This window comes from Heptranchias perlo, chromosome 6, assembly GCF_035084215.1.
Source record: "Heptranchias perlo isolate sHepPer1 chromosome 6, sHepPer1.hap1, whole genome shotgun sequence".
NCBI classification, from domain to species: domain Eukaryota; kingdom Metazoa; phylum Chordata; class Chondrichthyes; order Hexanchiformes; family Hexanchidae; genus Heptranchias; species Heptranchias perlo.
In genome coordinates, this window is record NC_090330.1 from 109,974,637 (window position 1) to 109,999,636 (window position 25,000).

The 25,000-nt window shown below is 46.5% G+C and overlaps 1 protein-coding gene across 2 annotated transcripts in view; it reads left to right on the forward strand.

The window, feature by feature from the left end:
- zgc:174945 (uncharacterized protein LOC793867 homolog) overlaps positions 1-14,196 on the forward strand; it is a 39,942-nt gene extending 25,746 nt beyond the window's left edge. Inside the window, exons 3-6 of one of the 2 annotated variants that reach the window (XM_067985513.1) lie at positions 1,748-1,783; positions 3,616-3,759; positions 3,876-3,928; positions 13,520-14,196. In XM_067985513.1, the coding sequence (XP_067841614.1) occupies positions 1,748-1,783; positions 3,616-3,759; positions 3,876-3,928; positions 13,520-13,789 (503 nt within the window). In that variant the 3' untranslated portion in view covers positions 13,790-14,196. The remainder of the gene's footprint in view (positions 1-1,747; positions 1,784-3,615; positions 3,760-3,875; positions 3,929-13,519) is intronic. The other variant, XM_067985515.1, reaches the window with a different exon arrangement.
- The last annotated feature ends 10,804 nt before the right edge of the window (positions 14,197-25,000 follow it).

Sequence of the window (25,000 nt, forward strand, 5' to 3'; positions counted from 1 at the left end):
TGCGCACAGCAAGGTCTCACAGGCAGCAAGGAGATAATGACCAGATAATCTCTTTTATCGGTTGATGGATGAATATTGGCCAGGACACCAGGGAGAACTCCCCTGCTCTTCTTCGAAATAGTGGCCATGGGATCTTTTACATCCACTTGAGAGGGCAGACGGGGCCTCGGTTTAACATCTCATCCAAAAGACGGCACCTCCAACAGTGCAGCACTCCCTCAGAACTGCACTGGGAGTGTCGGCCCGGATTACAGGCTCAAGTCTGGGGAGTGGGACTCGAACCCACAACCTTCCGACTTAGAGGTGAGAGTGCGACCCACTGTGCCACAGCTGATACTGTAAACGGAGGAGCTTTATCTGGATGGGCGGCTTGTGGCAAAATGAAGCCTTCTTATCTTTGTTAGATCATTCTGTAGAGGGGCTTTGCTGGGGACTGAGAGGGAGAACAGCCTTGTGCTGCCTTCAGAAAGGATCCAATGATCTAGAAAATGCTGATAGCACCAGTGTTGGTGTCGGGGACCTTGAAGGCTCCTGACTTGACCTGTGCTACCAGGATGAGAAACCGTTTACTCCCACATCGGCCGAGAAGCTGTCTTCAGGATTGAGGCTTGAAAGCAGAAAGTCTCCTGTCGGCTGCCAATGAGGGCAGGAAATGAGAGATTTCTCCTCATGGGGACAAAAATGAAAAGAGCTTCTCTCCCTGCTCCATGTAAACTTTCGATTTCAATAGTTTCTTGTAATCTGTCCTTTTCTTGTTTCTCTTCCTGTATTTCTATCCTCTAATCCCCTTATTGTTACATCAGAATGGATTCTTTATATGATGCTAAACCAGGTGATCTCACAATGAGTGTTACTCAGATGTTGGCCAGTCACAGCCACAGAATATTAAAGTAACTATGGACGAGGGTCCAGACTAATTCAGATTTGGAGGTTCAGATTTATCAACAAAGGATCTAAAATTTGGATCCTTGAATGCCAAAGTCAAAACTTTGAGTCTGTACCCATGCTCGTTTCTGCGGGCAAACCATCTGGTGCAGAGGTGAGATTGTTTTTCTATCATCATTCTTCGGGTTGTGGTTGTCGCTGGCAAGGCCAGCATTTACCTAGTTACCCCTTTGAGAAGGTGCAGTTGGACCTTTTTCTTGAACCGCTGCAGTCCGTGTGGTGAAGGTTCTCCCACAGTGCCGTTAGGAAGGGAGTTGCAGGATTTTGACACAGTGACGATGAAGGAACGGCGATATATTTCCAAGTCGGGACGGTGTGTGACTTGGAGGGGAACGTGCAGGTGGTGTTGTTCCCATGTACCTGCTGCCGTTGTCCTTCTAGGTGGTAGAGGTCGCGGCTTTGGGAGGTGCTGTCGAAGAAGCCTTGGCGAGTTGCTGCAGTGCATCCTGTGGATGGTACACACTGCAGCCACAGTGCGCCGGTGGTGAAGGGAGTGAATGTTTAGGGTGGTGGATGGGGTGCCAATTGTAAAGTGAATTCAGAATCAACATCTTTGGTTTATTTACATTATTGGTCTTCCCAAACTCCTGATTAACTCCAGATGTTGCTGTGCTGTATAAATGTTGCTTGCATGGTCATGACACATCTCCTATAACCAGCTTGCTTATCTGGCTTTGTGTTCAGGAGCTGGGATCAGGTCGACGCAGGCCTGCCTAGAGGCAGCGGTGAAAAAGGGGAAAGATTTATCATATCCCACATCCCGAGATAATCTTTTTGAAACTATATTTATCTGTTTCTCTAGAATCAAAGGAGCAATCTGATTGGATCAGCACCACTGGTGAGTCCTTAGCTGCTTGGTCTTAGCGGTAACAACGTAAGATGATTTCTGTACTTTTTTCTTCTCCTTCTTTGCTAAGACAGTAACAATCCCTGGCTAGTTTACAGTGAGAAGCATATGAATTGTTTACTCATTGAAAGGATCTTCTGGCCGCTATCACTTACTCTGAATATTTAGGATTCTCATTAAAGGAGACATCGACCATGTCACCTTCATCTTCATCTCAATCCACACTGTCATCAGCGCTAGACGCTGTCTCCATTGTTAATGGCTGTGTGCTCTGCTGCTTAGCAACGTAAAAACAATAATCTGATGTAACCAGCAATGGCCTTTATCTCAAGGGGTCTGGAATACAAGGGGTGGAAGTTATGTTACAGATTATATAAAGCTCTGGTCAGACCCCATCTGGAGACTGTGATCAGTTCTGGGCAGCGCACCTCAGGAAGGATATATTGGCCTTGGAGGGGGTGCAGCGCAGATTCACCAGAATGATACCGGGGATAAAACGATTAAATTATGAGTACAAGTTGCATAGACTGGGCTTGTATTCCCTCGAGTATAGAAGATTAAGGGGTGATCTAATTGAGGTGTTTAAGGTGATTAAAGGGTTTGATTGGGTAGAGAGAGAGAAACTATTTCCTCAGGTGGGGGAGTGCAGAACAAGGGGGCAGAACCTTAAAATTAGAGCCAGGCCGTTCAGGGGTGATGTCAGGAAGCGTTTCCTACATTACAACAGTGACTGCTGTCCCATGATTTGAGTTAAAGCCCTGAAATTGTGAGACTCAGCCCCCAGCATGGAGTCACACTCGAAGGGAGCACGGATCGGAGAATAGGGTGTGGAGGTCAGCACACTCAGCTCACGATGCTCTGGATTTGCTGGCCATTAAAATCGACGGGTCACTAATGGACCACACCATCACCTCCAATCATAGATACGAGCTTCTGTCACGCGAAGCATTGTTTCGAGGCTGCTAAATTGCACGATGGAACTTACCATTTATTCTCACATTGCGTCTCCTCTCAAACTCTTTTGCAATTCTGCCTTTCCTCTCATGCACACACTCAAGTCAGGATGTGGTCAAAACTTTGAGTCATTTTGACTGAATCCCTTGGGTAGAAGTTCTGCTCCTTTCCTGCCGGTGTATTTGATGCCAGTGTAAAACCGTTCATTTTGAAAAGGCTACGACTTGTCGAAAATAAACGCACCCAGGAAATGTAGAATGTATTGAGAATTCAGGCGGGTTGGAATTTCTGCGCGTCTGCTGGCATTGAAGCGTAATTTGTGTGGCTCTTGCAGGGAGCTTCGCTCACCGGGAGCACGGATCGAATACGAGCAGGAGGTCCCGGTGAGACCCGGTGAGCTCAGCACCCAATTTCCAATATTTTTACTCCCTTTTATTTTCAGGACTAAAACTGTATCACTAAATCGAGATTAAGTGGGATGGTTTCTTATCAGAATTTAGCCGTGGCAACTATTCGAAGGAGAGCAGGGGGAGTTCTCCCCGGTGTCCTGGCCAACATTTATCCCTCAACCAACATCATTAAAAAACAGATTATCTGATCGTTTATCACGTTGCTGTTTGTGGGATCTTGCTGTGCGCAAATTGGCTGCCGCGTTTCCTACATTACAACAGTGACTACACTTCAAAAGTACTTCATTGGCTGTAAAGCGCTTTGGGATGTCCCGAGGAGGTGAAAGGCGCTATATAAATGCAAATCTTTCCCTCTTTCTCAGTGACAATGTTTTGAAATGGGGCCCAGAATGTCTGTGTTCTCAGCACAATGTAAGTCGTGTGCCGTGCTGTAAACTTTGTACGTTTTGTGTTTTGCAGTGACTGCAACGGGCTCCACGATGAAGGAATCAAACCTTATCACTACCCCTGTTTGGGTTTTTTACAGTATAATTGTCGTGGGGATTGTGGGTGCTGCCCTATTTCTTGTAATGATCACATACTTTTGCATCAGAAACTTTAACGGTGAGTGACCCACATCACCGGCATTACCTCCGTTTTTCATTTTAATGACAACTTTATTTTCGAGTGCGCTTCCCTCTTGAGTTGATGCCTAACCGACCTTTTCAACACTTTTCTAGAACCCCTTGAACCGTTGGAACGCAACGACAACAGTCGAAGGAACGAATGCAATGTGAGTCTCTGCTCCTTAATTATTTCAGAGAGAGGGTGTAGTCCTGAAAGTCGAGGCGATGTACTGCTTCCTCTTCTGCCGTGCTCCACACGCAGAATTATAGAATCGTAGAGCACAGAAGGAGGCCATTCGGCCCATCGTGCCTGTGTTGGATCTTTGAAAGAGCTATCCAATTAGTCCAACTCCCCTGCTCTTTCCCCAGAGCCCTGCAAATTTCTCCTTTTCAAGTATTTATCCGATTCCCTTTTGAAAGTTATTATTGAATCTGCTTCCACCGCCCTTTCAGGCAGCGCATTCCAGATCATCACAACTCGTTGCGTAAAAAAAATCTCTCCTCATCTCCCCCCTGGCTTTTTTGCCAATTACCTTAAATCTGTGTCCTCTGGTTACCGACCCTCCTGCCACTGGAAACAGTTTCTCTTTATTTACTCTATCAAAACCCTTCAATTTTGAACACCTCTATTAAATCTCCCCTTAACCTTCTCTGCTCCAAGGAGAACAATCCCAGCTTCTCCAGTCTCTCCACCTAACTGAAGTTCCTCATCCCTGGTACCATTCTAGTAAACCTCCTCTGCACCCTCTCCAAGGCCTTGACATCCTTCCTAAAGTGCGGTGCCCAGAATTGGACACAATACTCCAGCTGAGACCTAAACAGGGATTTATAAAGGTTATTAAGCCCTCAAAAAGGGAGAAATCACAAGGGGGGTCATTTTGACTTTGGACGATCATGTCAATTGTCCAATATCAGCTCAGCCTCCCGTTAAACACCTCTCCACTATTGTCTAAAGTCAAAATTACCACCCAAGGACTTTTCCTCCTTAAGATGTCTTGACGTGATTTCCTACTCCAAGACCATCTACTTCCATCTCCATAATATCGCCCCATCTCCACCCTTGCCTCAGCCCATCTGCTGCTGAAACCCTCATCCGTGCCTTTGTTACCTCCAGACTCGACTATTCCAGTGCTCTCCTGGCCGGCCTCTCATCTCCCACCCTCCGTCAATTTGAACTCAGCCAAAACTCTGCTGCCCGTATCCTAACTCGCACCGAGTCCCGTTCACCCATCACCCCCTGCGCTCGCTGACCTACATTGGCTCCCGGTCTGGCAACGCCTCGATTTTAAAATTCTCATCCTTGTGTTCAAATCCCTCCACGGCCTCGCCCCCTCCCTATCTCTGTAACCTCCTCCATTCCTACAACCCTCCGAGATCTCTGCGCTCCCCCAATTCTCGATTCTTGCGCATCCCTGATTTCCTTCGCTCCGCCATTGGCGGCCGTGCCTTCAGCTGCCTCGGCCCTAAACTGTGGAATTCCCTCCCTAAACCCCTCCGCCTCTCTCTCCTCCTTTCAGACGCTGCTTAAAACCCACCTCTTTGACCAAACTTTTGATCACCTGTCCTAATATCTCCTTATGTGGCTCGGTGTCAAATTTTGTTTGATAATCGCTCCTGTGAAGCCCCTTGGGACGTTTTACTACTTTAAAGGCGCTATATAAATGCAAGTTGTTGATGTTGCTGCACAAACACCACAAACTCCTTTCTCATGGTCGGCCTCCGTTTTAGGAATGTTTTTGCGGGCGGGTTTAGCAATAACCTTCCCACAGTGTGATCTTTATTTAGTCTCGCTGAAGGTGTTTTATTTCATCCATTTCTCCTTGCTCGTTTATTTCACAGCTCAAAGTATTTGCCCCAGTTATTCTCAGGCCTGCATCTACTCTGCAGGTTATGCACCAATCAGAGGCCTCTGCGGCCTCGCACCCGTGCTAAAATTGCGGGGGGGTGGGGTTAAGATCTAAACTGACCCCATAAAGGAAAGACTCCAATGCTGCCTCACTTCCTTCAATGCACTTCAGTTGGACATTGGTACAGAGAGCAGAGGGTTTTCGGTCCCGATTATAACTCCCTCCCACCTGACGCAAACAGGGCAGGGGGAGGGCAGTTAAACTAAAGGCAGCAACTTACCCCCTCTTATCCCACCGCCTTCCCAACGTGTCCCGATATTAATTTGCTCCTTTGAGCAGGCTCCTTTACGCAGACTGGGTCCTGATGCTGTCATCTCCGTCAGACCAAACCTGTCCCGAGGGCGATCGCAGGCCAGGTCAGCAACGATATTGGAGTTGTTGACCAATCACAGCAATCAATCTCTATCAATGAGTCTCCAACAGACCCAGACATGAGGCGAGGAAAACCCCCAGTGGGGGAGAGATTTGGGATCCATAGGCCCAAAGTCATCTCTTCCTCCCGAGCCTGTTGCACTCACCGCACGTCATGTCTCAAACTCCATCTGGCCACTCAGCTCTCCTTTTGTCTTTAGCGCATCCCCAACACGCTCACCTTCCAGGAAACGCACAGAGTGAAAAAGGCATGCGTTCCTGGGAGACCGCGAGAGAGGGAGAGAAGTCTTAAACTCCCACTGACTGGTGTGGCCGGTGCAACGAGAGTTCCTTCACCTCAAGATCTTCTTCACAAATAAAATATTAAACTAAAAGAACCGCACACATAAGGGTCAATTCATCAATCCAATGCTCCCAGTGAGGAGTCACACTTGATGGGAGCGTGGGTTGGTAATGGGGCTACAACTGAGAGGCTGACTCACCTCCTTGTACTCTCCTGGCGTGCTACCCCATAATTACGTTCGAGCAGTGACACCTCACTGGATGAATTATTGTCCTAGTCCATTAAAATTATGCACTAGAGAAGGTGCAAAAAAGGATGATACCAGAACCGAGAGGTTATACCTATCAGGAAAGACTGAACAGGCTGGGGCTCTTTTCTCCGGAAAAGAGAAGGCTGAGGGGGGGGGACCTGATAAAATTATGAAAGGGTTTGATAGGGTAGACGTGGAGAAGATATTTCCACTTGTGGGGGAATCCAAAACTAGGGGTCATCAATATAAGACGGTCACCAATAAATCCATAAAGAATTCGGGAGAGACTTCTTTACCCAGAGAGTGGTGAGAATGTGGAACTCGTTACCACAAGGAGTAGTTGAGGTGAATAGAATAGATGGATTTAAGGGGAAGCTGGATAAACACATGAGGGAGAAAGGAATAGAAGGATATGCTGATGGGCTGAGATGAAGTAGGGAGGGAGGAGGCTCATGTGGAGCATAAACACCAGCATGGACCAGTTGGGCCGAATGGCCTGTTTCTGTGCTGTAAATTCTATGTAAAAAATAATAATAATATGGGAGGAGAACTGTCTAGGAAATGGTTTTGCACATCATCTTAAATTGGGTTTGATCCCACTGGAGTTGATCTTGAGTGACTCTTACTTGCGAGGTAAAACATGATTTACATGCACTATGTGCCTTGCATTTATTTCTCAGTGTGAGATATTCCCTCAGTGCAAATACTGAGGCAATAAACATAGAATCATAGAAAGGTTACAGCACGGAAGGAGGCCATTCGGCCCATCGAGTCCATGTCGGCTGTATGCAAGAGCAATCCAGCTGGTCCCACTCCCCATAGCCCTGCAAATTTTTTCCTTTCAAGTACTTATCCAGTTCCCTTTTGAAGGCCATGATTGAATCTGCCTCCACCACTCCCTCAGGCAGTGCATTCCAGATCCTAACCACTCGCTGTGTAAAAAAGTTTTTCCTCATGTCACCTTTGGTTCTTTTGCCAATCACCTTAAATCTATGTCCTCTGGTTCTTGACCCTTCCGCTAATAGGAGCTGTTTCTCTCTATCTACTCTGTCTAGACCCGTCATGATTTTGAACACCTCTATCAAATCTCCTCGCGACCATCTCTGTTCCAAGGAGAACAACCCCAGCCTCTCCAGTCTATCCACGTAACTAAAGTCCCTCAACCTTAGGATCATTCTAGTAAATGTCTTCTGCACCCTCTCTAAGGCCTTCACATCTTTCCTAAAGTGCGGTGCCCAGAACTGGACACAATACTCCAGTCGTGGTCGAACCAGTGTTTTATAAAGGTTCATCATGACTTCCTTGCTTTTGTACTCTATGCCTCTATTTATAAAGCCCAGGATCTCGTATGCTTGAGAAAGTGTGAGACCGTTACAGGCTTTAGCAAACTGCAAAAGAGTTCTAGCCTGAGGCAAAGCAAGTGCAGATAGGGGCTCCCACAGGCCAAAGCCTCATTCATTATTGCTATTACATCACGACTATTAATATTTAAAATAATTTTTTATAAATTTGTTTGCAGTTCCATCGTTGCCAATCTGAGGCAGAGCAATGAGAGAGGTTCAGAGACTGAAACAGTGCATCTATCAGGTCTTTGACAATAGCGTTGAGCCGTTTAGATACTTACTTATAGTCTTAGTCATAATCTTAGTTGTTTCGGTGAAACTTTTAACTAGACTGACTGGAGCAGGATTAGACCGATTTACAGAGCTCCCTCTGAAGAGATGCTTGAGAAGGTCAGGCCTGCTCTTCACTGGGAGCTCAGAAGGTTAAGGGGTGACCTGGTGGAGGTCCTCAAGATTATGAAGGGTTATGGTGACAAGGGGGCACCAACTGAAGATAATCACAAAAGGAATTGAAGGGGACATTTAAAAAAATGTCTTGACACACAGGGTGGTCAGAACATGGAATTCTCTGCCACAAACTGTTCTCGAACTGGAATCATAGAATCATAGAGTTATACAGCACGGATAGAGGCCCTTCGGCCCATCGTGTCCGCGCCGGCCATCAGCCCTGTCTACTCCAATCCCATATTCCAGCATTTGGTCCGTAGCCTTGTATGCTATGGCATTTCAAGTGCTCATCCAAATGCTTCTTGAATGTTGTGAGGGTTCCTGCCTCCACAACCCTTTCAGGCAGTGAGTTCCAGACTCCAACCACCCTCTGGGTGAAAAAGTTCTTTCTCAAATCCCCTCTAAACCTCCCGCCTTTTACCTTGAATCTATGTCCCCTTGTTGTAGAACCCTCAACGAAGGGAAAAAGCTCCTTAGTATCCATCCTATCTGTGCCCCTCATAATTTTGTACACCTCAATCATGTCCCCCCTCAGCCTCCTCTGCTCCAAGGAAAACAAACCCAATCTTCCCAGTCTCTCTTCATAGCTGAAGCGCTCCAGCCCTGGTAACATCCTGGTGAATCTCCTCTGCACCCTCTCCAAAGCGATCACATCCTTCCTCATTTTCAAGCAACTATCTGATTCCTTTAAATGGGAATCAGATAGTTGCTTGAAAATGAGGAATCTTAAAGGGGACGGGGAGCGAGCAGGAGAGTGGGATTGGCCTAGGTAGCTGCTGTCTGCCTTGGCTCAGTGGGTCGCACTCCTGCCTCTGAGTCAGCAGGTTTGTGGTGTTCGAGTCCCACTCCAGACACTTCTGCTGCTGTGTTTTCATCATCGTCTTATAGAACTCCCTGCACCCCAGACAGGAGGTACTTCACCAAACACCACACCTCAAACAAGAATAAGGCTCTCAATTGGCCAGGTAAATAGGTAGTCGTCTGGCCATTATTGTTAATAAGCAACAGAGTCACTAAAACAGATTATCCGGGTCATTATCATATTGCTGTTTGTGGGATCTTGCTGTGCGCAGATTGGCTGCTGCGTTTCCAACATTACAACAGTGACTACACTTCAAAAGGTACTTCATTGGCTGTAAAGCGCTTTGGGACGTCCTGAGGTCGTGAAAGGTGCCGTATAAAATGCAAGTCCTTTCTTTATAAATATCTGTCCACCAAAAAAGTTGGAAGGTTGTAGGGTTGAGAACGGACACAGGGCGTCAACAGTCCCACACTGTGCTGGTGGCTGTGTCCCTTTTGATGAAATGAAGAATCTCTCCTGCGAAAGGCAGGTGGTCAAGTGGAATGAAGTGGTTGGTGATGTTACTTTAGAGTTTTACTGAATTACCTTCGCCAGAAACATCACGGGTTTTTGCCTCGTTGGAACTTTTAGCGGATGTCCTCAGGACAGCCCAGCGCTGTGCCCGCTCTTTGGGAGGAAACAGCCTTGACGGGTTGGACAGCCTTCTCTCCATTTCATATTCTTTACCTTCTTCACACAAAGGGGAGTGGAAATCTGGAACTCTCTCCTCCAGAAAGCTGTTGAGGCTGGAGGGTCAATTGAAAATTTCATAACTGAGAGTGATAGATTTTTGTTGGGTAAGGGGATTAAGGGTTAGGGAACCAAGGCGGTTTTATGGAGTTAAGATACAGATCAGCGGTGATCTTAATTGAATGGCGGAACAGGCTTGAGGGGCTGAATGGCCTCCTCCTGTTCCTATATTCCTACGTTCCCACACTTTCTGAAACAGGTTTGAGATATATATAAAACATGATTTTAGTACAAAACGGTAATGCAGCAAACTAAAAGTAGAGCACTAAAAGAGGTGGCCATGGAAATAGTGGATGCATTAGTTGTCATCATCCAAAATTCTATAGATTATGGAACAGTTCCTGCAGATTGGAGGGTGGCAAATGTAACCCCACTATTTAAAAAAGGAGGGAGAGAGAAAACAGGGAACTACAGACCGGTTAGCCTAACATCAGTAGTAGGGAAAATGCTGGAGTCTATTATAAAGGATGTGATAACAGAACACTTAGAAAAAGGTTCTGCCAGGACCACTCGGCTCCAGACCTCATTACAGCCTTGGTCCAAACATGGACACAAGAGCTGAATTCCAGAGGTGAGGTGAGAGTGACTGCCCTTGACCACAAGGCAGCATTTGACCGAGTGTGGCACCAAGGAGCCCTAGTAAAACTGAAGTCAATGGGAATCAGGGGGAAAACTCTTCAGTGGCAGGAGTCGTACCTAGCACAAAGGAAGATGGTAGCGGTTGTTGGAGGCCAATCATCTCAGCCCCAGGACATTGCTGCAGGAGTTCTTCAGGGAAGTGTCTTAGGCCCAACCATCTTCAGCTGCTTCATCAATGACCTTCCCTCCATCATAAGGTCAGAAATGGGGATGTTCGCTGATGATTGCACAGTGTTCAGTTCCATTCGCAACCCCTCAAATAATGAAGCAGTCCGAGCCCGCATGCAGCAAGACCTGGACAACATCCAGGCTTGGGCTGATAAGTGGCAAGTAACATTTGCGCCAGACAAGTGCCAGGCAATGACCATCTCCAACAAGAGAATGTCTAACCACCTCCCCTTGACATTCAACAGCATTACCATTGCCGAATCCCCACCATCAACATCCTGGGGGTCACCATTGACCAGAAACTTAACTGGACCAGCCACATAAATACTGTGGCTACAAGAGCAGGTCAGAGGCTGGGTTTTCTGTGGCGAGAGACTCACCTCCTGACTCCCCAAAGCCTTTCCACCATCTACAAGGCACAAGTCAGGAGTGTGATGGAATACTCTCCACTTGCCTGGATGAGTGCAGCTCCAACAACACTCAAGAAGCTCGACACCATCCAGGATAAAGCAGCCCACTTGATTGGCACCCCATCCACCACCCTAAACATTCACTCCCTTCACCACCGGCGCACTGTGGCTGCAGTGTGTACCATCCACAGGATGCACTGCAGCAACTCGCCAAGGCTTCTTCGACAGCACCTCCCAAACCCGTGACCTCTACCACCTAGAAGGACAAGAGCAGCAGGCACATGGGAACAACACCACCTGCACGTTCCCCTCCAAGTCACACACCATCCCGACTTGGAAATATATCGCCGTTCCTTCATCATCGCTGGGTCAAAATCCTGGAACTCCCTTCCTAACAGCACTGTGGGAGAACCGTCACCACACGGACTGCAGCGGTTCAAGAAGGCGGCTCACCACCACCTTCTCAAGGGCAATTAGGGATGGACAATAAATGCCGGCCTCGCCAGCGACGCCCACATCCCATGAACAAATTTTTTTTTAAATCAATGGGATTAGACAAAGTCAACATGGGTTTATGAAAGGGAAATCATGTTTGACAAACCTACTGGAGTTTGTTTAAGGATGTAACTCATAGAATAGATAAGGGAGAACCAGTGGATGTGGTTTATTTGGATTTTCAGAAGGCCTTTGATAAAGTCCCACATAAGAGGTTAGTGTGCAAAGTTAAAGCACATGGGATTGGCGGTAATATACTGGCATGGATTGAAAATTGGTTAACAGACAGGAAACAGAGAGTAGGAATAAATGGATCTTTTTCGGGGTGGCAGGCAGTGACTAGTGGGGTACCGCAGGGATCAGTGCTTGGGCCTCAGCTATTCACAATATATATCAATGATTTGGATGAGGGAACCAAATGTAATATTTCCAAGTTTGCTGACGACACAAAACTAGGTGGGATTGTGAGTTGTGAGGAGGATGCAAAGAGGCTTCAAGGCGATTTAGACAAGTTGAGTGAGTGGGCAAATACATGGCAGATGCTGTATAACATGGATAAATGTGAAGTTGTCCACTTTGGAAGGAAAAACAGAAAGGCAGAGTATTGTTTAAATGGTGAGAGATTGGGGAATGTTGATGTACAAAGGGACCTGGGTGTCCTTGTACACCAGTCACTGAAAGCAAACATGCAGGTTTTTTCCTATTCGTTCATTGGATGTGGGCATCGCTGGCGAGGCCGGCATTTATTGCCCATCCCCAATTGCCCTTGAGAAGGTGGTAGTGAGCCGCCTTCTTGAACCGCTGCAGTCCGTGTGCTGAAGGTTCTCCCACAGTGCTGTTAGGAAGGGAGTTCCAGGATTTTGACCCAGCGACGATGAAGGAACGGCCGATATATTTCCAAGTCGGGATGGTGTGTGACTTGGAGGGGAACATGCAGGCGGTGTTGTTCCCATATGCCTGCTGCTCTTGTCCTTCTAGGTGGTAGAGGTCACGGGTTTTGGAGGTGCTGTTGAAGAAACCTTGGCGAGTTGCTGCAGTGCATCCTGTGGATGGTACACACTGCAGCCACCAGGTGCAGCAAGCAGTTAGGAAGGTAAATAGTATGTTGGCCTTCATTGCAAGAGGATTTGAGTACAGGAGCAAGGAGTACTGCAGTTATACAGGGTCTTGGTGAGACCACACCTGGATTGTGTGCAGTTTTGGTCTCCTTTCCTAAGAAAGGATATACTTGCCATAGAGGGAGTGCAGCGAAGGTTCACCAGACTGATTCCTGGGATGGCAGGACTGTCGTATGAGGAGAGATTGGGTCGACTCGGCCTGTATTCACTCGAGTTTAGAAGAATGAGAGGGGATCTCAGTGAAACATATAAAATTCTGACAGGGCTTGACAGACTGGATGCAGGGAGGATGTTTCCCCTGGCTGGGGGGGGTCACAGTCTCAGGATACGGGGTAGGATATTTAGGACTGAGATGAAGAGAAAATTCTTCACTCAGAGGGTGGTGAACCTGTGGAATTCTCTACCACAGGAGGCTGTGGAGGCCAAGTCACTGAATATATTTAAGAAGGAGCTAGATAGATTTCTAGACACAAAAGGCATCAAGGGGTATGGGGAGAGAGCGGGAATATGGTATTGAGATAGAGGATCAGCCATGATCATATTGAATGGCGGAGCAGGCTCGAAGGGCCGAATGGCCTACTCCTGCTCCTATTTTCTATGTTTCTATATTTCTAAACCTTTCTTATTATTCCATCTGTTGTGAAACAAAGCATTTATTATTGTACTAAAGAGTTTTCATTCTGTGACTAAACATATCTGTTTAAAAAAAACTCATTTTCTTTTCTTCATTTTAAGGCTATGACCGAAATTAATGGAAAATCTACAATCTACGAAAATGCGAACACCTGTTCGGACGGCATTGGCTCTGCGATTCCCAATCCTTTCCCTGCTAATTCTTCCAATTCTCCTGGAAGTGACAACGATGATGCTTGCCCCTCCGACACTTCTCCGCACGATTCCATTATTTATGCTTCACTGAACCAGTCCATTTTACGCAGAAAACCATCAGTCATTCTCCCTAATGAAGAGGACACGGAATATGCTGCCATAAATATTAAAATTTAAAATGAATGTTTAGGGGGGAAGAAAGAAAGAGGAGGATGAAGGATGCTCTTTTCTGCTACTTCTTTTAGACTTACTCTGCCTTTGAACAGACTATTTCTACAGGTGTTTCACACCGTGTGATAACTTATTTGGTCAGCGCTGTGGTGTTAAGGATTTATAAAGGGCTTCCAGTTATGGTGGCCTGGTGGCAAACGGCAGATTTGATTGTGAAGAGTGCAGTTGTTCCCTCACCATCACTCCTACCGATTCTAACACTGAGCGAGAGGGGGAACTTTTGCTGCACTGACTTCAGGCCACAACAAAGAGACTAATTCGCAGACACTGCTTTCACAGGACTAATGGCGCGTGTCAGAGGCCGTTGATATATTTTATGTTTTTAATAAATTCGGCAATGAATATACACGGGACTTCTTAACATGTGACTTTGTCTTTTGTAAAATGTAATCAATTTGTTACAAGAAGAATGATTTTCATCTGCCTGTGCTAAATTTGGACTTCTAGAAAAATTATTTAACAAATGCATTTTAAAAACAAATATTTTTAATGAATAATATTAAACGAATGATTCTTAAGAGAAAGAAATGACACTGTGTTAAATAGAAGTAATTTTTTTGGGTCTTCACAAAATAGATTACAAAGAATTGTAGAATGATACAGCGCAGAAGGAGGCCATTGGGTCCATCGTGCCTGTGCTGGCTCTTTGAAAGAGCTATCCAATTAGTCCCACTCCCCTGCCCTTTCCCCATAGCCCCTGCAAATTTCTCCTTTTCGAAGACTTCAGAATGCTGAAAGTATTGATGTTCAAAGTGGAGTATTTGTAAACCAAGTGACTCTTCCTGCACAGGTGGCGATTGTGATTCCACGATGAGGGGCTCCCAGCCCTCCAATTGGAGGATTGCCCCCCTCAGCATTTTCCTTTTAACGACTGTACTGCTGTTGAGAATTAGCCTGGTCCGGGCAAAAGGTTTCACTTAAGCCACGGCCAACATTTCAACCAGCTGAAAGGCCACAATTATAGAAAAATTATTGGCCTTGTTATGATTTGAAAGAAACCTGACGAATTCTCATCCTTGTGTTCAAATCCCTCCGTGGCCTCGCCCCTCCCTATCTCTGTAACCTCCTCCAGCCCTACAACCCTCCGAGATCTCTGCGCTCCTCGAATTCTGGCCTCTTGCGCATCCCCGATTTTCATCGCTCCACCATTGGCGGCCGTGCCTTCAGCTGCCTGGGCCCTAAGCTCTGGAATTCCCTCCCTAAACCTCTCCACCTCTCTCTCCTCCTTTAAGACACTCCTTAAAACCCACCTCTTTGATCAAGCTTTTGGTCACCTGTCCTAATATCTCCTTATGTGGCTCGGTGTCAAATTTTGTTTGATAATCGCTCCTGTGAAGTTCTTGGGATGTTTTACTACATTAAAGGCGCTATATAAATGCAAGCTGCAGAGAGTTGATAAGTAGACACTCAGCTGATGGTTGAAATAGGAACACAGGAATAGGAGGAAGTCATTCAGCCCCTTGAGCCTGTTCCGTCATTCAATTAGATCATGGCCGATCTGTATCTTAACTTCATTTACCTGCCTTGGTTTCGTAACCCTTAATCCCCTCACCCAACAAAAATCTATCCATCTCAGTTTTGAAATTTTCAATTGACCCCCAGCTTCAACAGCTTTTTGGGGGAGAGAGTTCCAGATTTGCACTCCCCTTTGTGTGAAGAAGTGCTTCCTGACATCACCCCTGAACGGCCTGGCTCTAATTTTAAGGTTCTGCCCCCTTGTTCTGGACTCCCCCCACCAGAGGAAATAGTTTCTCTCTATCAACCCTATCAAATCCTTTAATCATCTTAAACACCTCAATTAGATCACCCATTAATCTTCTATACTCGAGGGAATACAAGCCCAGTCTGTGCAACCTGCCCTCATAATTTAACCCTTTTAGCCCCGGTATCATTCTGGTGAATCTGTGCTGCACTGTTCGCAGTGAGTGTGGACCACACTGCAGAGGCGGCTCTCAAGAAGGAAAGTTACCTGAATCTGCACTACAAACTAATTGGTCCCATCAGGGCCAAAGAACGCCAGTTTTAGTGATATTCAACATTCACGCCATTACTGGGCAGAAAGAATATTGTTTTGTGGTTTTACAACTTGCAAATTGCAGTGTCAGCCACGGCTCACTGGGTAACCTCTCGCCTCCGATTCAGAAGGTCATGGGTTCATAATCCCACTCCACAAAGACTTGAGCAAACAATCCAGGCCGACACTCCGAGAGCAGTACAGAGGGAGCGCCGCACTGTCGGAGGGTCGGTACTGAGGGAGCGCCGCACTGTCGGAGGGTCGGTACTGAGGGAGCGCCGCACTGTCGGAGGGTCGGTACTGAGGGAGCGCCGCACTGTCGGAGGGTCGGTACTGAGGGAGCGCCGCACTGTCGGAGGGTCGGTACTGAGGGAGCGCCGCACTGTCGGAGGGTCGGTACTGAGGGAGCGCCGCACTGTCGGAGGGTCGGTACTGAGGGAGGGCCGTACTGTCGGAGGGTCGGTACTGAGGGAGCGCCGCACTGTCGGAGGGTCGGTACTGAGGGAGCGCCGCACTGTCGGAGGGACGGTACTGAGGGAGCGCCGCACTGTCGGAGGGTCAGTACTGAGAGAGCGCTGCACTGTCGGAGGGTCGGTACTGAGGGAGCGCCGCACTGTCGGAGGGACGGTACTGAGGGAGCGCCGCACTGTCGGAGGGTCAGTACTGAGGGAGCGCCGCACTGTCGGAGGGTCAGTACTGAGAGAGCGCTGCACTGTCGGAGGGTCGGTACTGAGGGAGCGCCGCGCTGTCGGAGGGACGGTACTGAGGGAGCGCCGCACTGTCGGAGGGTCAGTACTGAGGGAGCGCCGCACTGTCGGAGGTGGCGTCTTTTGGATGAGATGTTAAACCGAGGCCCTGTCTGCCCTCTCAGCTGGATGTAAAAGATCCCATGGGATGATTGGAAGAAGAGCAGGGGGAGTTCTCCCCGGTGTCCTGGCCAATATTTATCCCTCAACCAACACCAGAAAAACAGATGATCTGAGTTAAATTATCATATTGCTGTTTGTGGGATCTTGCTGTGCGCAAAGTGGCTGCTGCATTTCCTACATTACAACGGAGAGTACCCTTGAAAAGTGTTTCATTGGCTGTAAAGCGCTTTGGGATGTTGTGAAAGGCGCTATATAAATGCAAATTTGTTCTTTCTTTCTTTCCTGTTATTTGGAGCCCAGTGTAGCAATTAGACGACGTCTGGTAAAGATTTGTATTTTGAACAGCAAGATTATTTGGAGACCTGTCTAAAATTCTTTCTGCATCTCATTCTTTTGCATGTGTGCTGCTACATTTCAATAAGAACCCTTGCTCTCCACAAACTTTCCCAAAATGGGGAATGAGAAGTTATAGATATTTATAGGTTCAAAACATCGAACCTTCCTCACTGGGACAGAGAAGGTTGAAGGGAAGTTTTCGAAATGATGAATGCTTGTTTCTGCTGGCTGACAAATCAGTGACAAGAGGGCAGAGGCTGAATAGTATCATTGCTCGAGGAATGAAGGGGGAAAGTTGGAAGAAATGTTTTCACACAGAGGGGTTATTGGAACAGGGAATGTTTTACCGCAAGGGGCGATTGAGGCAGAGGCTGTAACCTCATTTAAAGAGGAATTGGAAATGTATTTGAGAAGAAAGAATATAAAAAGACACAGGGAAAGGGCAGGAAATGGGATCAGTAAACGTCTCCAGGACTAGCACCGGTACAGGCACGATGGGCTGAATGGCCTCTTCAGTGCAGTGATTTCTATAGTTGCATGAAAATGTAGACATCCGACTGCACATAGAAGCTCACAGCACGGAAGGAGGCCATTCAGCCCATCGAGTCCGTGCCGGCTCTATTCACGAGCAATCCAGCTAGTCCCACTCCCCCGCCCTGTCCCTGTAGCCCTGCACGTTTTTTCATTTCAAGTATTTATCCAGTTCCCTTTTGAAGACCATGATTGAATCTGCCTCCACCACCCCCTCAGGCAGTGCATTCCAGATCATAACCACTCGCTGTGTAAAAAATGTAATTGAATTAGAGGGTTGAATGATGAGGACAGGTTGCATGGACTAGGCTTGTATTCCCTTGAATTTAGAAGATTAAGGGGTGATCTAATTGAGGTGTTTAAAATGTTAAAAGGATTTGATAGGGTGGATGGAGAGAAACTATTTCCTCTGGTGGGGGGAGTCCAGAACAAGGGGGCATAACCTTAAAATTAGAGCCAGGCCGTTCAGGGGTGATGTCAGGAAGCACTTCTTCACACAAAGGGGAGTGGGAATCTGGAACTGAAAGGCTGTGGGTGCTGGGGATCAGTTGGAGCTTTCGAGGCTGAGATTGATGGGTTTCTGTTCGGTAACGATGTGAAGGGTTATCAGAGCACAGGCAGGTGGATGGAGTTGAGATTAGGATTTCCAGCCCTCCCAGAATAACCGGGAGTTTCCCGGAATCAGGGGGTCCTGTCACAGTCACGGCCTCCAGCAACCGGGAGATCAGCGTTTTAAATTGCCCTCCGCGGTGACCCTCTCCCCCACTAACCACCCCTCCCGCCTCCCCCTCGGGTCCGTGACGTTACCGGCAGAGAGTCGCGACCTCGTGGAGCGCAGTCGGGAGGGGGCCGGAGATTCGGGAATCAGGGGGGGAGGGGGCTCAGCACTCGAGGATTCTCGGCAATCGAGGGGGGGTTCTGAAATGGGGTGTCTGTGAAATGGGTTCTGTGAAATGGGGGGATCTGTGAAATGGGGGAGTCTGTGAATGGAGGGGTCTGTGAAATGGGGGTCTCTGAAATGGGGGGGTCTCTGAAATGGGGGGTTTGTAAAATGGGGGTCTCTTAAATGGGGGGGTCTCTGAAATGTGGGGTTTGTGAAATGGGGGGTTTGTAAAATGGGGGGTCTGTGAAATGGGGGGTTTGTGAAATGGGGGGTTTGTGAAATGGGGGTTTGTGAAATGGGGGGTTTGTAAAATGGGGGGTCTCTGAAATGGGGGGTTTGTAAAATGGGGGGTCTCTGAAATGGGGGGTTTGTAAAATGGGGGGTCTGTGAAATGGGGGGTTTGTGAAATGGGGGGTTTGTGAAATGGGGGGTTTGTGAAATGGGGGGTCTCTGAAATCGGGGTGGGGGGGGTTCCTCGGTTTCCCCTCTTCCCCTGCCCAGGGGAGGCCTCCTGGTTCTTGGAACTTCACAAACATCAGCTGCTGTCGTGAAAACACGAACAAAAAATACTCAACTACAGGAAACCAACCGTCAAACACTGAATGCAACAACATTTGTAGATTTCATGTGATCAGATGCCACGCGATCAGGCGTCACATGGTCAGATGACATGTGGTTAGAATGTCACATGATCAAACCCTCCAGAAATGCCTCCAACCAAAGTCAGCAGCCCTGGTTAGGATACAGATCAGCCGTGATCTAATTGGACGGAGGAACAGGCTCGAGGGGCTGAACGGCCTCCTCCTGTTCCTATGTTCATGTTGGTGCCTGACTGCATGGATGTATTTACTGTCGTACCGCCCGCTATATAACGGTCGGGATATCGTTACAAGTTCCTCTTTCCACATCCGCGGACTGGGCAGACACCAAGTAAACATTCCCCCCCCCGTCTCTGCCCCCCTCCCCTTATTAATCACAGCGCTGGGACCCACAGGTGCTTGATATATATATAAAGTGACAGGCAGAAAGTTACGTCAAGTGGCTTGAAACAATTATTTAAGTTACTGTGGCTTCAGCCACAAACCACAGCTTATCTGCCACCTGCCACACTTACAGGAAAATTGTGTTAAAATATGAGAAATGGCTTCAGGAGCGTAGATAGAGATTTTTTTTTTCCAGTAATTGCACCACCATTTTCTTTACTTCAAACAGACAGGAGATTCCAGGTGTTCTCTAACAGACCCCAGGTGACGCATGTAGACAGAGGTGGATCTGGTGGAGAACGATTACATCATTTACAAGATGACTTAATGGGGTAACGTGTGACGTGCCTCTGAGTCAGAACGCTGTGGGTTCGAGTCCCACTCCAGGGAGTCGAGCCAAAATCCAGGCTGACGCTCCCGGTGCAGTACTGAGGGAGTGCTGCACTGTCGGAGGGGCCGTCCTTCGGATGAGATGTTAAACCGAGGCCCCGTCTGCCCTCTCAGGTGGACGTAAAAGATCCCATGACCACTATTTCATCTAAGTGCAAGGGAGTTCTCCCCGGTGTCCTGGGCCAATATTTATCCCTCAACCAACACCTAAAACAGGGTATCTGGTCATTATCAAATTGCTGTCTCTGGGATCTTGCTGTGCGCAAATTGGCTGCTGCATTTCCTACATTACAACAGTGACTACACTTCAAAAGTACCTCATTGGCTGTAAAGCGCTTTGGGACGTCCTGAGATCATGAAAGGCGCTATATAAATGCAAGTTCTTTCTTTCTTTCAAGTGGGCATCAACCACGTGTAATCCTTGACACTGTGGCTGACTGACCACACGGGGATACCATAGACAAACCCCCTGGCATCCATACCCACGTCTTTGCATCAGGGGTCACTGGACAGGAGCGGGGGGGGGGGGGCGGGGGGGGGGGAGGCCTTGTCGACACCTACTCATTTTCCCCTACACTGCAGCCCACTGTGACACCCCCTAGAGCTGCTCACCATAGATCAGGAACGAACCTGGGGTCTTGCTGGACCAAAATGATTCAACTACTCACTTGCTGAGCGTTTGGGGGAACCTTGTATTGAACAGTAGGGGGCCTGATGGGACATATTGATCACGCTGGTTACCAAACAAATCGATTTGAAAAATAGTGTCATGATTTTGCAGTAATCAGGTAACTGAGGACTTGTTAAGGAACTGATTAATCGGAGGCCTGAGGTCAGTGGTTTACATTGGGGAGCGGAGTTACAAGTTATAAAATATTTAAAATATAGAGAGGAAAATATTTCAAATGCTGGAAATCTGAAATAAAAAAAGAGAAAAATATTTTTCTGATACTGGCCTGTAAAAAGAAAAAATAGTCTTGGGGGGCTAACTAGCGTTGCCAACCCTCCAGGATTGTCCTGGAGTCTCCAGGAATTAACGATGAATATCCTGGACACCGCTGCGAGCAAAAATCCAGGAGAAAGATCAAAGGGGGCGTAAAAAAATTGTGTGTTCTTCTCATTTCCTTTGGACACTTTCCGTTTAGTAGAAATAAAAATTTTGGAGATGGGAAAATAGGCTGTTTGATTGGGATCAGTTTGGAGGTGGGAGGTCATGTGATGAAACCTCCAGGAATACATCCAACCAGTGTTGGCAACCCCCCTATCTAACCCAATGGCGAATAGAAAGCTCTCAATGGATGAGTAACAGAGCGAACGTCCTGCTTAACTTGCCCTTTACTAACTTTTGCTCACTAACTTCTTCCCACTAACTCCCTACACCTCATACTAACTTTCCTTTCTCTAGTTGAGTAACGTAGGCCCAGCCCTTTTGGCCATCAAACTAAGCCAACTGTGGTCTATATATAAACGGGTTCAAAAATGCTTCAGTTATTTTGAAATCAGCACCTTTCCTGTTATCTAGAATTCTGTTCCATCAATTCACAGTAATATTCGTTTCAATAAAAAGAGAAAATGGTAGAAATACTCAGAGAAGACAAGTTAATGCTTTGGGTGGTGATAATCAGAAATGGAAATAGGGAGAAGTAAGCCCCTTTAGTAGGGTTGAAATGAACGTAAGAACATAAGAAATAGGAGCAGGTGTAGGCCATTCAGCCCCTCGAGCCTGCTCCACCATTCAACAAGATCATGGCTGATCTTCTACCTCAACTCCACTTTCCTGCCCGATCCCCATATCCCATGATTCCCTTAGTGTCCAGATATCAATCGATCTCAGTCTTGAATATACTCAACGACTGAGGACACACAGCCCTCTGGGGTAGAAAATTACAAAGATTCACAACCCTCTACGTGAAGAGATTTTTCCACATCTCAGTCCTAAATGGCCGACCCCGTATCTTGAGACTATGACCTCTAGTTCTAGACTCTCCAGCCAGGGGAAACAGCCTCTCAGCATCTGCCCAGTCAAGCCCTCTAAGAATTTTATACGTTTCAATGAGATCACCTCTCATTCTTCTAAACGCCAGAGAGTATAGGCCCATTCTACTCAACCTCTCCTCATAGGACAACCCTCTCATCCCAGGAATTAATCTAGTGAACTTTCGTTGCACCCCCTCTAAGGCAAGTAGATCCTTCCTTAGATAAGGAGACCAAAACTGTACACAGTACACCAGGTGTGATCTCACCAGAGCCCTATATAATTGCAGAAAGACCTCCTTACTCTTATACTCCAACCCCCCTTGAAATAAAGGTTAACATACCATTTGCCTTCCAAATTGCTTGCTGTACCTGCATGTTAACTTTCTGTGATTCGTGTACAAGGACACCCAAATCCCTCTGACTACCAACATTTCTTAGTCTCTCACCTTTTACAAATATTCTGCATTTCTATTCTTCCTACCAAAGTGGATAATTTCACATTTCCCCACATTATACTCCATCTGTCACCTTCTTGCCCACTCACTTAACCTGTCTATATCCCTTTGCAGACTCTTTGCGTCCTCCTCGCAGCTTACTTTCCCACCTAGCTTTGTATCGTCAGCAAACTTGGATACATCACACTCGGTCCCTTCATCTAAGTCATTAATATAGATTGTAAATAGCTGAGGCCCAAGCACTGATCCTTGTGGTACCCCACTAGTTACAGCCTGCGAACCTGAGAATGACCCGTTTATCCCTACTCTCTGTTTTCTGTCTGTTAACCAATCCTCTGTCCATGCTAATATATTACCCCCAATCCCATGTGCCCTCACCGTGTGTAACAACCTTTTATGCAGCACCTTATCGAATGCCTTTTGAAAATCCAAATATACAACTTCCACTGGTTCCCCTTCATCTACCCTGCTAGTTACATCCTCAAAAAACTCTAATAGATTTCTCAAACATGATTTCCCTTTCATAAAACCACGTTGACTCTGCCTAATCATATTATGATTTTCTAAGTGCCCTGTTACTACGTCCTTAATAACTGATTCCAGCATTTTCCCTACTGATGTCAGGCTGACTGTCCTGTAGTTCCCTGTTTTCTCTCTCCCTCCTTTCTTGAATGGTGGGGTTACATTTGCTACCTTTCAATCCACTGGGACCGTTCTGGAATCTAGGGAATTCTGGAAGATTAAAACCAATGCACCCACTATCTCTGCAGCCACCTCTTTTAGAACCCTAGGACGTAGGCCATCAGGTCCAGGGGATTTGTCGGCTTTTAGTCCCATTAATTTTTCTAATACTTTTTCTTTACTAATATTAATTATTTTAAGTTCCTCACTCTTATTTGCCCCTTGGTTCCCCACTATTCCCAATATGTTTTTTGTGTCTTCTACTGTGAAGACAGATACAAAATATTTGTTTAACGTCTCAGCCATTTCCTTATTCCCCATTATAATTTCTCCTGTCTCTGCCTCTAAGGGACCCATGTTTACTTTCACTAATCTCCTCCTTTTTACATACTTGTAGAAGCTCTTACAATCTGTTTTATATTTCTTGCTAGTTTATTCTCATATTCTATTTTCTCCCTCTTTATCAATTTCTTGGTCATCCTTTGCTGATTTCTAAAACCCTCCCAATCTTCAGGATTACTTCTCTTTTTGAAAACATTGTAAGCTTCTTTTTTTAATCTAATGCTATCCTTAACCTCTCTAGTTAGCCACGGTTGGATCACTTTTCCCGTGGAAGAGAAGAGGAAGGAACAACCGTTACTCTAATCACAGAGCATTGGAGTTCCCTCTTTTTCTTCCCTACCCTCTTCTCTTATTTATTTCCAACCAAATTAAGGGCCTTGCTCACTGTTGTCTTCTTCAGAACTGGAAACAAAGGTAAGAAAGGCCCTGACAGGTCAAAAAAAAAATCCAATGTTAAATTATAGCTAATCAAACGACTCCCAGAGTTACTGATCCCTTATGGAACTCCTGTGCATTCCTGGAAACCTTTAATCCGGAAATATTTAACTCATTTATTTTTAATTGATCAACCCTAATGATTAAAAGAAGCTCTTTTAAAAATTAGTCCCACTCTCCCTGCTCATTCCCCATAGCCCTGCAATTTTTTATTTTTCAAGTATAGATCCAATTACTGTAGTTACTAACGTTATTATTGAATCTGCTTCCACCATCCTTTCAGGCAGCGCATTCCAGGTCATAACAACTCGCTGCGTAAAAAAAAATTCTCCTCATCTCTGCTCTGTTTATTTTGCCAATTATGTTAAGTCTGTGTCCTCTGGTCACTGACCCTCCTGCCACTGGAAACAGTTTCTCCTTATTTACTCTATCAAATCCCTTCATAACTTTGAACACCTCTATTAAATCTCCCCTTAACCTTCTCTGCTCTAAGGAGAACAACCCCAGCTTCTCCAGTCTCTCCACATAACTGAAGTCCCTCATCCCTGGTATCGTTCGAGTAAATCTCCTCTGCACCCTCTCCAAGGCCTGGACATCCTTCCTAAAGTGTGGTGCCCAGAATTGGACACAATACTCCAGCTGGGACTTAACGAGTTATTTATAAAGGTTTAGCAATAACTTCCTTGCTTTTGTATTTGTGTTTTAAAAAAAAGTCACGAAATCACCTCCATTGACCTGAACGAGATCGGCAATGGTCCTGCGTAAACATTGACCGATGTGAATAGTTTTTCTACCATGTTGGAAAATGCAAGGGGCAGGGTCATGTTTGACTGAAAGGGTTAAACGGTTCAGTTGCACCAACAGAGCCCACCACGGGTAACGGGCTTCAGTTCTGAAAGTGACTCTGTGTTCTCGTACCCGTGTCTGGTTGCACTGTTTTGCAGGTAGGCGATAGGAAATCGTTATTAACACTTTGTTTGCTGAATGCTGCGCGGTCCTGACCATTTGCTTTCCTGCGCGATGGGGATTCACTGAAAGCTGTGCATCAGTCGCAACAAACAGATCGACGTCAAATTTTCCCTTAATGGAGGGTGTAAGTATCAGGCTGTACCGAGCTTGTTTGTGAAAGATACACTATAGTTTAGGAGATTGCTTTTTTCTCCAAGGGAGCTAACACCGTTCATTTCAGCATACAGGTCCTGTGGTTAATTTACCTTAGCAAGCGCACTGCTTGAGGTTTAGATAGCAGCAACTCAAACTG